The sequence below is a fragment of the Macrosteles quadrilineatus genome, unplaced genomic scaffold (assembly GCF_028750875.1).
Source record: "Macrosteles quadrilineatus isolate MER2022 unplaced genomic scaffold, UCM_ALF_1.0 Scaffold_1__1_contigs__length_201487025, whole genome shotgun sequence".
Lineage (NCBI taxonomy): Eukaryota > Metazoa > Arthropoda > Insecta > Hemiptera > Cicadellidae > Macrosteles > Macrosteles quadrilineatus.
Window position 1 is genome coordinate 112,347,189 of NW_026542594.1, and position 17,529 is coordinate 112,364,717.

At 33.1% G+C, this 17,529-nt stretch overlaps 1 protein-coding gene across 1 annotated transcript in view; it reads right to left on the reverse strand.

Annotated features, from left to right (window-relative positions):
* The window catches only part of LOC128999921 (cytochrome P450 4C1-like), a 35,301-nt gene extending 18,181 nt beyond the window's left edge, over positions 1 to 17,120 (reverse strand). The window contains exons 1-3 of the mRNA XM_054426709.1: positions 16,967 to 17,120; positions 9,911 to 10,020; positions 3,724 to 3,814 (exon numbers count right to left, since the gene is read on the reverse strand). Coding sequence (XP_054282684.1) covers positions 3,724 to 3,814; positions 9,911 to 10,020; positions 16,967 to 17,120 — 355 coding nt within the window. The remainder of the gene's footprint in view (positions 1 to 3,723; positions 3,815 to 9,910; positions 10,021 to 16,966) is intronic.
* Positions 17,121 to 17,529: the final 409 nt, after the last annotated feature.

The window sequence follows — 17,529 nt, forward strand, 5'->3', positions numbered from 1 at the left end:
TATTTTCTCCCAGAACTACAACAATATCACAAACAAAGAAGGACTCATTGATAGAAACACGAATTGCATGTGAGCACAAACAGTAAAGTGGCTTCACTAATAACTGATCTAGTTCAAATGACACCCAATTATTTCACCTGTCACAGAGTACAATAACGTTAATTACCGGATCATACATGGCTGCAACCTAATATATGTTTGACCTTCATGTAACTTGGTTTATTGTAAAATATTTTAATTTTATAGATTATTATAGCTTTGTGAATGAAACAAAATTTGCATGACATTATTTTAATCTATAAATTAACAAATGTTTCAATAGTTCTACTAAAGCTTTTGAAATATGTCTCACCATATCGAGATATATGAAAAGTTCATATCAAAAGAATGAGGTATATGATAATATTATTTCATTTTGGTTTTTACATTGTCTCATACTTAGATTGTTATTCTTATAGTTGTAAGCAATTGTACATATTATTTGTACATTACCTTTAAATATAAAATACAGTAGTATAATTTGTTTATAAATAGGGATGGGCCGATTCCGATTCTCGATACCTCGATACCTTCGATACCAGTGGTATCGAAGAATCGCCGATACTCGATACTTTGCTTCATTGTACTCGATACCGATTCTGAAAAGTGAGGTTAATTAATAATGCTAAAGACATTGAAGGTTGTAAAGAGTGGCACATCATAGTTTATTTGAAATACTCTGAAGTCAGCTAATATAAATAATTCCAAGTTCATTATCTCACATTGGTAATAGTTTTTTATCATCCAAAATAGATTGCCATTGCATTTCAGAACGAGTAGCAATGGGTACGACGAGCTGTGTTCATTTGACAACAGTGACAAGACAAGACAACTAGGCCTATCAGAACTCTAGTTGCCACCATGTTGTCAGATCAAAGGCAATGTTGCCAGATGGTACAAGCATTTAATATATACATAGAATACACATAAGGTGTATATAGTCAATGGTTTAACTAGCATTTTCTAACTCCAAATTGTGGCATAGCTTATAATTTTTTGTGAAAGTGTGGCATAGCTTATAACTGATTATAAGCTATGGAACAAATTCACGATTATAAGCTATGACATTATAAGATATGAGACCCCACGAACTGTTCAGCTAATTCAGGGCTTCATGGTGACTATTGTAGAAAGCCATTTAGCGATGTATTTTTATCGGTTTTTTTATGTTGTTTCTCTATGACTGAACTGAAACAGCTGTCACGAGTTTGCAAATGGCAAATGAATTGTTTAACCTATGTTTTGGTTTTTTGTTGTTTGTTTTGTTTTCTGTGCGTGCATAGTGAGTTTGAGTTGTTCAAAATGGATATGATCTCCGACTCCGTTCTAGTGATGTGACGAACTCCATGACTTTTTTATATGATTCTTTAAGTAATTTAAGTGATATTGATGATGACAATTTTGAAGATGACTTTGAGTTTATAACTCAAGCAATATGGAACATTCATTGTAGGCCTAGGCCTAGATGTAGGAATTATGAATTCTTATGAAAAAAAAACTCTGTGAACATTTTAGGCCTACTGGTACCTAAATTGGTGATTGTGCTCAATTAATTATTATTATCAATTAATTATTAATTTAATAAAATATGTTAAATTTATGTCTTCTTGAAATAGCCCTATCTTATTTTTCCTTTTTGGCTAACCAAATCTATGTAACCTTAATAAATTCAATGCAGTTATCTTATTGTATTTAAAGATTAAATAAAGTTAGGCTTTTTCATAAGTTCATAAGTTATTATATGTGTTATTAAATGAATTTTTAACAGGTATCGGTATCGAGTGCGGAATCGAGAATCGAAACCAAAGTTGTAGAATCGGAATCGGTATCGGAATCGACCAATTCAGGAATCGGCCCATCTCTATTTATAAACTACGAGTACTTGGGATGGATGAAAAATAACATTTATGATAAAGGCTGTCTAATAATTTGTTATTAAAACAAAAATGCATTACTGTCACGTATTTGCGTCATTGAATTCCCGAATTTCCTCAAACATCTAGGTTCTCCTTGTGTAAAAGAGTTCTGTAAAATTGAGAAGGACCGAGAAACTATTCCGTGCTAAGTTAAGTTTTCCTAATAATGTACTGAGCAAATCAGATATTTATTTATCTAAGAATGACATCCTAAATACTAAATCACTACGTATCCCTAGGTGTTTTTATTTGATTTTAATTATATTTTACTAATGGGATTTTTCTTTAAACAAGAAATGTATGTTATGGTTTTTTTAACACAATGTTTACTCATTGGACATTATGGTTGTTGACAAGATAACTGGATGAGTACTACTTTAGACCCATTCTAGACTTCTGTGGTATAATGTATTGATAAAACCATCAGACAAATACGTACATAATAAGACCCAATTTTCGTACATAATAATTTATAATACAAAATCGATTAGGTTTAACATTTACACATTATTTTTTATAACATATTGAAGTGTATTATTCCACTAACTTTTAGTAAAAGGTTTATAAGGCTTGTCCAGCTAGCATATATTCTCATACAACATCACACCAGTGTTATCAATGCTTTTACCTGCTTTAGGCATAACATATGCACAACTACAAGTGGGGTGTAATTCAACCGCGCTGTATCCTATATAAAAAAATGTATTAAATTCACGTAAAAACCCGGAATGTGCCAGAGCTTTGACGTCATTTGATTTAATACGTGTTCTTTTTGTAGAAATAGTTGCTATCAAAGATTCAGCTTCAAAAATACTGACATAAGTTGTGAATTATTGTTGAGTATATCATGTCGGCCTTTGTCAATATCAAGACTACAAGATCACGCCACTCACCCTACACTCATCTTCATTCATACTAAACTACCTAACTGCTAACTACGTATGGTCACCATTTCATTTAAAGTATTCAAGTACATACAGCGTTAATAGAAGGCCAACAATGGCTCTAAGCGCCCCAAAATTACTCAAGGGATCTACAGATCATTCAACTGAACCTAAACAAGAGTTACTGCAAATGTTTCTGTTCCATTGTAATGCTGTACCAATTGTTCTTGAAAATTCATTACGGATCTAAGTCCAAAAATAATTTATTTGAGTATGAATTACGTCAGTACATACAATGTATTTAATTATTATCAAGGCTATCAATGAAATCATTCTAATACGAATATACATCAACACTATTAATCCACTAGTCACATTTTGGACCATATGCATAACACGTTTGTTTGTCATGGTAATTCTTGAAACAAATAAATACGCTAAATCAATAAATAAACCTTACTTAATACAGGCAAAAACCCCCGTTTATGTTTATGTATGTGTACGTCGCGTGTGACAGTTTGTGTTTTTGTATATTAACGACGCCACTAAGGCTGAACGTCTGATGATGGCATGGATATGCTGAAACGGCCGTAACAATGTTACAACTTCTATGAGCTGATTGACGAAGGTTACCTTATTTATTGATTTAGTCACAAGATCAGCTCAGGGGCTAAAAAATATGGATTTTAAATAAATACGATTTTAATTCTAATAATTTGAATAGCACATGTAAGTTCTGTATACTTATATACAAAGCTGTAATGCATCAAGATTTTTAAGTAAGATTAGATGATATAAGGATGCAAAAGTTTTATTTTAATAAAAACTGTCTACATGGCCATAGTTTAGATGCAAACCAAACCCCAACATTAGCTGTCACTCACCTTTGCTAGTTATAAGTCCGTTCCCGAGCCATCCTTGTGTCAGTGTATACTCGAAATTCTTCTCCAAGTGAGTTGACGATGTTACCAAAGGCTAAAAAGACACACCAGTTAATTAATGAAACGACCATTTATCAACAAACAACAATCAATCAATCAATCAATCAAAATAACTTTATTCATATTGCACATTTTTTACAGAATGGAGTCAGTTATAAAAACACAATATTAAACTTAAGACTACTTACAGAGAATATTGTTACTATCAAAAAATCAAATTTCACGATGTTGGAAAAAATCTTCTAATTTATACAAGGGTCTGTTGGTGAGGAATAATTAAAAACATTTTTTAAATGAATTAAAATTATTAATTATATTTTTTTAATTGTCAGGCAAGCTATTAAAATTTTTAACATAAGATGGGATTTTTTCGTAAACCGATAAATGTAACATTTAACAACACAACATTTAACAAGAAAGCTTTTATGTATGGGTTTTAGCAAGTTTTAGACGCAACTTACCGACTTTTATTCAAGGGGGAAAAATAGAGGGGACATTAAATTATCGTTTACTTTGTGCTGTTTAAATAGTTTCTAGAATTATTAAAACATATCAACCTATTAATTCATAGATACCGTACAGTTTCTACAGGATTTTGCCAACACAAAGCTATTAAAATTATTATTGCTAGGTATGCCTCTTCAATTGGGCTTTACTCTATCCCTTTATATTATGACCTGGACCTACCTAACCTGTAGAATATTTTTTCACTAGTTAGTTGTGAAATATAACGATAAATTATCGTTATAAATCCCAACGAGTATGTAAATTCTTTGATAATATGCATTATTAATACTTAGGTCTGACTTATAAGTAAAAATGATTACTTTACTTCATAATACAATAGTTTATATAAGTAAGTAGGCCTATGCAGTAAAAAAATAATGAAGACTTCAGCCACACGTAAACCCCAAAGAATCTACAGGCAGTTTCAAAATTAAAGAGCAGATGTTAAATGTTTGTCTCAGACCGGTTGAGATGATTTACGAGTATACTTTATTGGACTACGTGTAAGAAAATAAGCAATAGTGAAAATGATTAATAATCAAAATAATGTTGATAACGATAAGTAGAGGCGGTTGGATATCAATATCGACTACATCGGTCGCAGCTCACTGCTGCAGTTGCAAGTGCATCGGCCCGACCCCGACCTACACCAGGGCCAGACGTCTGGCGGCCTTGGCTAAGCAATGCTCGTTTTGACAACTGCAACTGCAATTTACTGCAAAATAATGCAGCGCCCAGACAGATCTCGTGCGGGTAAGTGAGGGTTAATAGTTCGATGTAATTCTAGGTCTCAGTTGAGAGTTTTTGCACACTACTGTGCCCTCAATCTATGTCGATTCTCAAGTGCAACAAATCTGACAGCTGTTCAGTGCGGGTGTGGAAAATAAAAAAACCCTTATTCGTCAGGACCTATTCTTATAGTTAAACACTGAACCACGAGGTAGACTAATATTTCCACATCTTTCTCACACACGTGTTGATAAACTACTATTTTTCTACACATTCACTCCCCTTTATAGTGCTAGGACGTTTAACGAGCCCTGTTACGTTCTTTGTAAGAAATTCTAAAATTGTTTGTGCTGCACGTTAAAAATTCCCCACTTATTTATGGATTGAAAATCTATCAAGGGTGTACGTGAAATGTCCAATGAAAGAAAAGAGGTCAAAAATGACATAACAGTACACTGTTACATTTTTGTGACTACACTGACATCTGTACTTCTTTTGCATTCTGTACTATTCATAATGATCGTGATACTACCTGGGCCAAATACAGCCAACCTCTGTGAAATAATTTGTTCGGGGTTTGCCATGTATTGTATGGATATAGTAATCAGAGTAGGCCTATAATCAATATTTTGTGGAGTTCAGTAGAAAACTATAAGTAACCCTTATAACACCACGAACAAAAACATTAAAACATTTTCTCCTACTCTAAAGGTTTACATTTACAAAACAGTAACCATAATATATTTTATTTTCATTGCTACTATTTGGCAATAACTTAAGTAGCTTGCTATTTGTTGTATTTTGAGAACTCTTCTCTAATTACGAATTAACCACGTTTGCATGGTAGGTTTAAGCGTAAATATTTGATTGTCCTGTACCCTTTGTGAAGCTGTATCACTACTTTGTCTAGACAAACTCTTACAAAACATTAAGTAAACCCCCCTCCCTCCACAAGTTTACTTAGTTTCTTTGACGTTGTTTTATTAGCCTGATAAAATGTTTCGAACGGAAATCTTTTTATGTAAAGCAAAGTTCTAGTTTTTTATGTAAACCTTTCAGTTCTTGATTATATATCACAGTCGTTGTTTTGAAACTTTCATCCGATAGCATCAAACAAATATTGACTTTTCTATAATGAGTAGGTTTTATTTAGTTTGTAGCAATGTCGAACAAGGCATAATTTAAGAGTGTACACCGTACAGGGTGACCCAAAAGTAAGAACGAATAATGTATTAATAGGTTACTTCGGTTAAAATAAAACTAAAACTAATAAAAAAATGTCCCTAAAAACAACTTGATAGTGAGATGTCTGCATTTTGTTCTTTATGTTTAAAATTCATCTCTTAAAAACTATTAAGGATATATATTTATGAAATTTGGTGTATAATTATAATTTTTTAACGCTGTAAGCTATTTGGAATATATTATTCTGAATTTTTATTTCTTTTCAAAATGTTTGCTTTTTTAATTGCTCTAATATACACTACTAAATCATGGCTAATTTGTTGACAAATTTCATAAGAGTTTTTATTTAGCATTTAACATTTCTTTTATAAAAATTACCACGTTTAAAATGGTTGAATTATTAACTGCTGAGAAATCTCAATTTTTAGGCTCAAAATAAGATGAAAATGGCTACTTGAGCTCATTTTGTAGAGTAAACATTATATATTCTATAGTCTGTGCCTTTACGGCTAAAAAGCTAGTTTTTAAGGTGTTTATTAATAGATTTTTAACTTAGTGCTGTTTGATAGGTATTTTAAACACCAAATAAAAGTGTTCTTATGGAATTTTTCATAAAATTAGTCAACCAACCAATATAAGTTGCAAAAATGTAAATAGCCTCCATTAAAACACATTTTTGTCCTAGGACGCGAGGCACGAGCCTGGGATTGTTTTTCACATTACTTCAAGCTAGACCTAGAGGTTGCGGCATTATCACTTAGATAAAATCCATTGGTGATTTTGCGGGACTTGAACCCGGGACCGAAGACTCGCACTCTAACCACTCGCTCCCCATTAATTAAAACACATTAAAACACGTGTAAATGATAATGTGTTCTTAAATAGGTTATCGTATACCATTTCATGAAAATATCATTATATTTAAAACACAAACAAACTACCAATACCTCGCTAACAGAATGTTTATTTTTAGTTTAGTTTTATTTTGACTCATTTCACCTATTCCTAAATTGTTTGTACTTATTAACAGGACACCCTAAATATGTGTAATTCCTACCGTCTCTGTCGACTTTTTTATTAGACAACTGTTATATTTTAAATTTGCTTATTCATATTATTACACTTCAGTATATACTTTATTTGAAATATTAATTCTTTAGGAAGTGAAAATGGCAACACTCATTACTGACATTTTTCTAAATAAATATTTTCTACGCCAAATGCATATTATTATTAAAGTTTCTTTACAAACTAAACATTTTACAAAATAACAAACTAATACGCAAAATAGATTTTTAAAGGTATGTAAGAATTACTTCTGAACATAAAAATATCTCTGCTTACAGATGTTAAACATATTTTCTTTGAATATATCAAATATTTATTTTATTTTATTTTTTATTTTTTATTATATAAATATGTATTTTTCTTAGAGAAATATTATGACAGTGAGAATAACGCTCCTCATTTTCAATATAACCTTATATGTTTGTATTTTATGTAAAGTGTGTTCAGACTCTTGAGTTAAAATGATCACCATAATCAATGGTGTAAGTATATTAAAATAAAAAAAACAATTGCTTATTTTTTCTAAAAGTTAAAGCCTAAAATATTACAAATTGTTCTGCTAAATAATGTTTCAACGTTAAACGACAATTAAGGTGTGATCTGACTGTTTATTACATTTTATTTGACTTAATCATTTATAGCACAAATGTTGATCGTTACAGATTTAGTAAGTTAACTATGACACACACGAACAATAAATCTGTATTCCTTGGTTATTATACGATAATAACTCTCGTTACTCTAGACAATAATGATAAACATCAATAGGTTAATTGCAACGCAGCAGCAACAAGCTATTAGATCTTACACATCTACATAGTTGCAATCTTCTAATTACATCTAGTGCTGTAGGCGAGCCTTGGAATCGCAGAATATACTCTCTATACACTTCAATAGTATATCTTGCTCTCCAATACACGGTCCATAAACTATCAAATAACTTTTGGAAACTAATTACTCAATGTAATTTTGGCTCAATTTCATGCGCACTTCGATTAGTATTGTGGTATTGCATTGAAACCGAGCCTGTAAGATGCCTCACCTTACTCAGTAAGTTGTCGTTAAGTTGTAAGTAAGTTGTCGGTTAAGGGTCAGCCGTTTCCATTTACTACTCCAAGCAATATTTTAACGCTTTTTAAAGTAATGATTAATCACAATTGATAATAATTGCAAGATCGCGCCACTCATCCTACACTGATCTCCATTCATACTTGGCTTAAAATACCTACATTCGTATGGTCGTCATTTTTCAAAGAAAGTATTAGAGTGTTAGGTAAATTATTAAAGTATTAAAGTATTAACTATCGTTATTTTCAATATAATAACCTTATATGTTTCTATGTTACTATAAAGTGTGTTCAGACTCTTGAATTAAAATTATCAACATAATCAATGGTGTACAGTATATTGACATACTCAAAAATAGAATAATCAGTGTTGTTAGTGAATAAGAAAAATTATTTTCTTGCAATACGAAGCCCAAGTAGAATATGCTTAGCCGGCGATCCCGCTGGGGCCAATTTAGATACTCGTATCGTAGTCTTTTTATACACCACGTAAGTGTGGTGCTTTGGGACATACCTTGCTTTCTCGTATAAGGATATTGAAAACGTTTGATATATTGACACCGAGTTGTTTATATTTTCAAAAGAACAAACAATAGCTTGGTATAAATAGTTTTTTTTTTATTTATTTATCATTTAAGGAAGTATAAATCAAATGTACATATTAACTACTTTGCTGTAAAGTAAAGTAAAGCACACCCAAAATAGTCCAACTGGTTCATACCAGAGACAAAACATACCTCGCATGATTGATGCGTAGTTGATAAATATCTCCTGGCCAATAGTGTATATTGACGATTTCTTATAAAACCTTTTTACTTGTTCTTTCGTTGTAAAAAATGCACGATAAAGTTTCTAAACTCTCTCTTAGATTCAATGTGTAGCGTTGCACTATAATTATATACGCATCAATATGAGAAGAATTTTTATTTATTTCAAAGCCTTGGCTGGGTATAATAACATAGCATTGAGATCGATTAAGTTGACATGAAGCCGCCATACATAGTTGTGGCGCCAGTGATTAACTACACACCTAGCAGTCAGTGTAAACAATCAGTACAAGGGTCGAGTAACACGTAATAGTACTATTCGTACGACTTGTTCGTGAGTTTTGATCACGTAGCAAATGACCATGAGTGTTTTTCTTAAAAAGGAGATAATGAGTTCACAGTTGTGTTTTGTCCAACTGAAATGTTACAACTTACGTTTCCGTTTAAACAAGTTCTGTACATAATGTGGTGATGTAACTCTAGTTGTTATTTAAATTAAACTAGTGTACATGTTGCTCGAATTCGAGCAATTGCAAAGTATTACAGAAGTTGTTTCAAAACGAATAACAGTTATATTTACAATGTAAATCGGTTCAGTAGTTTCGGAGGAGTAATTGTCACAAAAAAACCTGCTTGCGTATTAAATAAGTATAGATTCATGGCCATCATCAGAAAAGGTTCGCCCGAGTTTCATTTTATTTCAAGAGATATTCCGAAATCTTGAAATAAATCCTTAGTTTGGCTTTAATCGTGAGCTTACATAAGTGATAGCATTACCGTGATATCACCGTGTAAGCCTAGACTCACCCGCATAATGGGACTCTTGTAGAGGAAGACGAAGGGGCGCATCCCCACCCATAGCTGGAACACTCCCCCGGGGTTGGCCTCTCCGAGCCTCCAGCACAGTCGGAAGAAATCTGGGACAAAGCAACATACACATCAGTGTCAGACCCATAGTGATACCGCTTATCAGACGGAGACGCAGTCAAGACTCTTTGAACTGCTTCTGCGAACAATATCGCCAACTGTCTAGCCGCTTCGTGGCACGTGGTTTCCTATGAAAGCTGATAAGTATTTGCAGTCAATTACTTACCAGTTAAGCTGAGAGAGGAACCGCAAGCGTCTAACAACATATAGCCCCTTGTGCGCTGTTAACGGAGCAAGATAAACAAAATAATCAACTGATCAGTTACACTTGGTATTATTTCCTGTACATGTTGTTTTTGTCCCTCTCCGCACTATTTCTATTGGAATTGCCGTTATCTGGCTAACACATTTTCTGTTACAAATTCCAACATTACATTTTATACATTTTCGAGGGACTGAATAGTAACATTTGCTTCCGACCATGGTTTTAGCAAATATCTGACCATGTCGCAGTGTCAGAGCACGTGGTCGGCCTGGAGGTCACAGCTTGTGTGTGTGTGTGCGAGTGTGTGGGTGTGTGAGGTTAGCACCACGTGTGCTCGTCTGCTGTCGCTGATACTGCTGGCGAAGACGTAAGGTAAAATGCGTCCTACAACATTGGTAATGTGGTGTGTAATACGTACAACTTAACTCTAACTAAGTACGATTCAGCTCCCTACTCTGAGTGAACAAAACCTACATCTCGTTAACTAGCTTTGCAGTACGAACTGCAGCATATGTTGGTCTAGGTAATCTGTTACCTGAATGCAAACTGGAAGATCCCATCACACCATATAGTATAAAATTGAACAATAAGTGGAATGCTTAAATGTATTGCTTGTTTCGTGGGTTTGTGAAATGAACCATGCTAGATATCAACTCTCAACTCAATGATAACCAGAGTCATAATATACACTATGCATATCACGTAGTTTAATCTTTGTAAGTCAAAGAAATCCGGTATCTCGTTAGCAGGCGCAATACAAAGTATATTGGGCTAGGTCAACTCGTATCCCAAGTAAATTAAACATGAGACAACTTGCACTACTGGATTTATTAGATTATGGTTAAAGCTGGTTTACCTAGTTAATAGTTATCCAGTGCCAAACATGTTTTTTTGAGACACCAACTTTGGAATCAGTTGGTTTTCAAGAATGTTTTCCTCAACTGCGATTTCCTTGTCGAGGAGTGCACTTTCCAAATTATTGCGATTTATTAAGATAAAGAAAACCCAAAGCTTCTGTAACAGTTGAGCAGTGTCGAAAAAAAATAGATTTATTATGGTTAGTGTTCCATACTGAGGATGTTTTGAAGTTTGAAAAAAACTGATCTCTTATCAAATAGATTATTATGGATGCAACATAAAATAATAAGATTTTGTGAGGACGAAATTCCATGCAAGACAAGTCCATGCATTGTCATATGCAACATCTTAAAATAAATTGGTTATTTTCCAACTCCAGGGTTTCACGACAAAAATACTTAATAATTACATAAGGTATGTTCACTTCAACTATTACTAGTTTTGTAATTGTAACGTATACTTCTCAGTATTTATTATTTGTCAGTGTAAGGCTAAGCCCACGTGCGGTTGTTGCTGTAGAGGGTCTCGGCCAGCCCGTGACCTTGACCTAAATATAGTTATTGTCAAGGTCAAAATTCAAACTTCCGACGCTTCACACTGCCCTAATTTGCTAGTTTTATATTTGTAATCACAATTGACCGATTGTGCCAGCTTAAATGGTTTTCGAGATTTGTTTTTAATTTTTCCTTTTTACTTTGGCATCAGTTACTGTTGAGAATGTTTTATTTATGCTGTATGTTATTGATTCCCTTATCATAGAGCTCACTTTCTGAGTTATTTAGCTTTACTCAGCACTACAAAACGGTAAACCTTCTGTAACCTTTCAACTGCAATATGATGTAGTGGTGTGGGTATTTCTAAATATCCAGAGAAATGAAATTTGCACTTTTACGTATGTGCCTGCAACTGTTTTATTATATGGCTTCTTTAAAAGACGTGTATTAAAACTACTTGGCTACACAGATACAATCGTTGTAAGTACGACATTTTAGCGAATTTCCCTATAGGGAAGTAGCTATTACCGTAGGTGGCACGGTAAGACCTAGACCCGGGACCGATTTACTTTTTCATTTTGATGTCCCCAGAGGCCAAAAACACCATTCGTTCAAATTTTTATATATGTATATATATATATATAGACTTATATATATATATATATATATACGGGGTGTCCCACGAAGGGGTTTAAACGTTTGATTTTATATTACGTGCCCATTCATGCATCGAACTTTTTTAAACTTTACACAGTTTAAGAAGTAGGATATAAAAATATTCTGGAAAAATTTCAACTCCCTTACCTTAGTTGAAACAAAATGGTGGCATATTGAAAAACGATGCTTTAGAAAACATTAAAGAAGGTATTTTTGGTTTTATAAAATATTTTTATTGTTACTTTCCAGGGCAATATGACTTAGGCCTAAATAAAAAATAAAAAAACTAGTACATAGCCTAATGGAAAACCTTAATGTCCAAAATTATTCAAACTGTAACCCATCCACATCAACACACTGATAACGGTGCGTAACAATTTATTCGTAAGCTCTTACAAAGAAACCCTGCGGTATCCGGAGAAGTTCCTCTTCTATTGATCATTTTAGTTCCTCATCATTATTGAAGCTATGGGTATAAACTTGTTCCTTCAAGAAACCCCATAAAAAGCTGTCGCAAACAGTTAAATCAGGTGATTGGGGTGGCCAATCTAAAAAATCATTATTCCACGACCAATCCAACGGCCATGAAGGTTGCCATTTAGTAATTGCTTGACAGGATTTGCGAAATGAGGTGGTGCACCATCTTGTTGAAAGATTGCTTGATTCATTTCTGGTACCGTGGAACCTGTTCATTTAAAGCTCATTTTACAATCAAACAGCTGTTCTTCAACAATGGGCGTTAGAACCGCAACATACTAAACAAATCAGATAATAAATCATGAAAGTAGTTTTTATAGAAAGCATATTAGTACATTTTTCAATATGCCGCCATTTTGTTTCTTCTAAGGTTATGGAGTTGAAATTTTTCCAGAATATTTTTAGAACCTACTTTGTAAACTGTGTAAAGTTTAAAAAAGTTCGGTGCATGAATGGTCACGTAATATAAAATCAAACGTTTAAACCCCTTCGTGGGACACCCTATATATTACTAAGCAAATCAAAATACCACAGTACCCTAAAAACATTATTTTTTTAAAATTTATTATGGATGCAACATAAAATAATAAGATTTTGTGAGGACGAAATTCCATGCAAGACAAGTCCATGCATTGTCATATGCAACATCTTAAAATAAATTGGTTATTTTCCAACTCAGATACAATCGTTGTAAGTACGACATTTTAGCGAATTTCCCTATAGGGAAGTAGCTATTACCGTAGGTGGCACGGTAAGACCTAGACCCGGGACCGATTTACTTTGAACTGCTTCTGCATTCATTTTATTGGTTATTTTTTATGATCTATTATAAAGTTGAATCAATTAGTCAGTAAAAAGCCGTCAGCATCCCTAAATCTTGAAAGTAGGTTACGTTAGTTAAATATGTTTTTAGGGTACTGTGGTATTTTGATTTGCTTAGTAACATTTAAAGTAGCCCTCATTGATGTATACAATAACAAAATATATATATATATATATATACGTCCGTGAACGCGATAACTTGAGTAATTTTTGTCCGATTTTGATGAAATTTGGTTTAAAGGTGTAAAGCGGGATAAACTTGAATGAGTTCGCGAACCAGCACGATCGGACCATGGGAACGGGGCTTTACGGGGGGTTTTATGGGGTAAAAAATGGGTTTTCTTACTTTTGACCCTCAAAACACAGAATTTCCGGATTTCTCTTTAGACCTTTTTAAAGAGCTTAAAAAAACAAAAAAACTAGTATATAAAAGAATTTTTGTTCGATTATTAGTAACGGAGAAAATTTAAAAAATTGTAAATTTAAAATTCCCATGTTATTCTTATGGAGAATATTGTCAAATGTTGTAGTTTGCTTGTTTATGGATATATTTTGATCAAACTTGGCAAATTTATTTATTTTGTACTAAGCTATCAATATTTTACTCAAAAACACACTTTATTAGTTTTCTTGTAGCAGCAAACCTAGGTACTCGTTAAACCTAATGTTATTAAAATATATTTAACTGAAAATCAATTCAGACAAATGGAAATTCGCTTAGTCGGCAGGTTTGCTGCGGCGGGGGTATTAAGTATATCAGTATACTTCAATCCCAGAAGGTAATAGTGCTAAAATCTTAGTAAGAGTCATTTTCGTTTTACTTTTGTAGTACGATATTATATCCATACCAGTATATCTCTGAAGCTAACAAGTGTTTCAATAGAGATACTAGATATGAAAACCCCATAGAACATTCCAAGCCCTCGTAGTATATGAATAAATATATATCGTCAGTATTCGATGTAATTGCGAGCAAGGATGTAATCGTAAAGACTTTTATCCTCTATGGTGCTTTTACTGTACTTTACTGGTCCGTAGATTTATTTATGATCTATTCATTTACACTTCAATATATAGTGACAAACTAAGATGTAAAAAGAGAGTTTATTACAATGAAACAAACATTTTTTAATCTAACACAGAAAATGTTTCCAATTTATAGGTGTCAGGTATATACAGATCGAACCATGTGATATTTAAGCTGATTATTTATCTAAACAATACTTTTTCGAAGTTACCATTTACCATTTACCATCCTACTCAATAACATCAATTCCAAAGTACTTTATATGAATGAGTTAAATACACATACTAATCAGTATTATTGTATTATTTAAAACCCGTTATCTTTCCTTATCAAATCTATTTCTGACCACTACTCGTCAATATAAACAGGTTTAAAGTAGGGATAATAAATATATAGATATAATAAATAACCTAATAAATAACAGTTAAAGACTAGTCTCACCTAGGCATATGCAATGCAGGGCAATATCTCATTCGGTATTACTTAGAAGTCACTGCTACAGCCAAGAACAACCACGCAGTTGCTTACAATGTTAACAAGTTATAGCCTATAGTCTGTCTATGAAACACGGTACTACATAGAAATACAATGTAAGCTTTATCTGCTGAGGAGATCAACTGCTTTAGAGAATAAAATTAATTAGTATTTAAATTAAGCTGATATTTAATTAAATGTCAGAATTAAATCCCGTCAGCAAAGCGTTGCAAAAGCAAACATAATTTCACTGATACTCGGCTTAGCCAAAACGTGAACGCTACCAAATTGATATTGAACCTCTAGGCCTTCATATTAGAGTATGTTCAATGACACATTTTCATTTCTGTAATGGGGTAACATTATTCTACGACGGATTGTCAAAATCTAGTTAGATGATTTTGATCAAAGATGAATAGACAGTAAAGCTGATGATCTATTATAAATTTGAATCAATTAGTTAGTAAAAAGCCGTCAGCATCCCTAAAGTAGGTTACGTTAGCCTAAACTATACCATCTACATTGTGTACATTTCCCTTATTAGCATGCAAACAACCGTTATTTGTTTCGTTGCCATACTAGAGACTATTTTAATATTTTTAAATATATACTTTTTGGCGAATCCCTCGATAGTTTAGTATATAAGCTACTACGCAGTGTTTGTGGTAAGACTTAAGTAAATTTACTGGGATTGTAGGAAGGGGTTTGGGGAGAGGACTTGTAGTTCAAAATCTGTTAAATTTATAAGTCCAAGCATTTTTTAGTAAAAAAAAATATTTCTTGTGGATGCAAGTGTGTGAAATAGTTAAATCAACAAGACAGCTTATAATTCGCTGCTTGCTCTGGCAGTTTTCTGCTTATTATAAGAGGAATTTTATTGAAAACTAAAAGCATAAAATATATCCAGCTTAGTTTACAAATTAATATGTAACTAAAAGAAACTTGATAGTTTGTTAATGTTGAAGTCTATTTCAACAAGCCAAGGTAAAGTAGCTCATTCAATACTTGTGAAAGGTGCAAAGTGAAAATTATTATTAACTTTCACGTCATATAGTGTTACGACTGTTCAGCGCAAACTTTCTACACATGTACGAAAATTTACTTCATAAATTGCAATCTGGTCGAGTTTTTCTTCGCGATAACAGTCCAATCGAGGCCAACAGCAACAATTAGATTAGGCTAAACGTACATTATCAATCAATTAAATTACTTTATATCTTGTCTAATAAATACATTTCTGGCAGTTAGATTTCGTATATGGATGTGTGTTTTTATCGGATTATTATTCTTACAATACAGTAAATCTAAATAATTCATATTCTTGACTATGCTTAGCTATATCAAACGTTGTTTTGATATGTAGTCGTGTGCAACAGTAAGGCATAATCAGATTTTATGACCCAACACAGTGTACATGTGTATATTCAGGGTTGAACAATTGCATCCCTTGTATTAACATACTGCAATACGCTGATTGGAGAGGAATTTGAACACTTTGACGTATGGTGATGTTATTGATTTAGTTGAAACAACATTACCGCTTACAATATTAGACGCACCAACGTTTGATAAAAACAGACTAAAATAATGTATTTGTATGACGTAAGATGAAATATTTGAAATAAATATAAATTATATTATCGTATAACAACCATATTTTTTATGTTGGTGGCAATTTTTAACAACGAGAACAAACGATTTGCCAAAGGAAGGCAGTGGAACCGTGGATCAACGTTTTTTTTCAATTAATATTGATCTATGCCAAACATTGAGCTTTAAGTATTAATTTATATCCAAGATATACAAATTAACCGGATATTTTTTTTAGTAAAGTCATAGATTCCGGTCATCAAATTAACTTGACTAATTGATTGGCAAGTATAGATGGTTGTGTCGTAGTGATATGCTGCGGTAAGCCCTACCTGACTGAGAGCCCATGAGTAGGTGACAGTTGCCTAGCAGCGGCAGAGCCCGGGGCCCTGGGAACCTGAAGCCTCTGGTGAAGATGAGCCGTCGTCGCAGCAGCAGCAGCGCCCAGCAGCTCAGCAGCAGTGCACCCAGCAGCCACAGCGCCATCATCCTGTTGTCTGATGTCTGGGCGCTACTGCTCTGCTATGTGTACACCCTGCCTGCCCCCTCCACTCACCACATACAACACGTACACTCTGAACCGTCATTGGATAATAAATCACAACGAGATTATTCATAAAGGGGTTTCCCTATTTAAAGTGTCCATTTTTTATCTAGTTTAATTTTTCGTGCGTTTTTGTATTTAGCATACAGGCAAAGGCAACTAACTAAAGTTTGAAGTGTTAAATGGTTGTTGTTTAATATATTTGTAAAAGTATTATTTTGAAAGATTCTCATCAAGATAAAATCTAATCTTTTATTCAGGATTTACTTAATAGGATCATAAAACTTATTTTGCCCAGGTCTATTACTGTTTAAAATATCCTTGGACACTCTATCCCACCAAATTTGTATG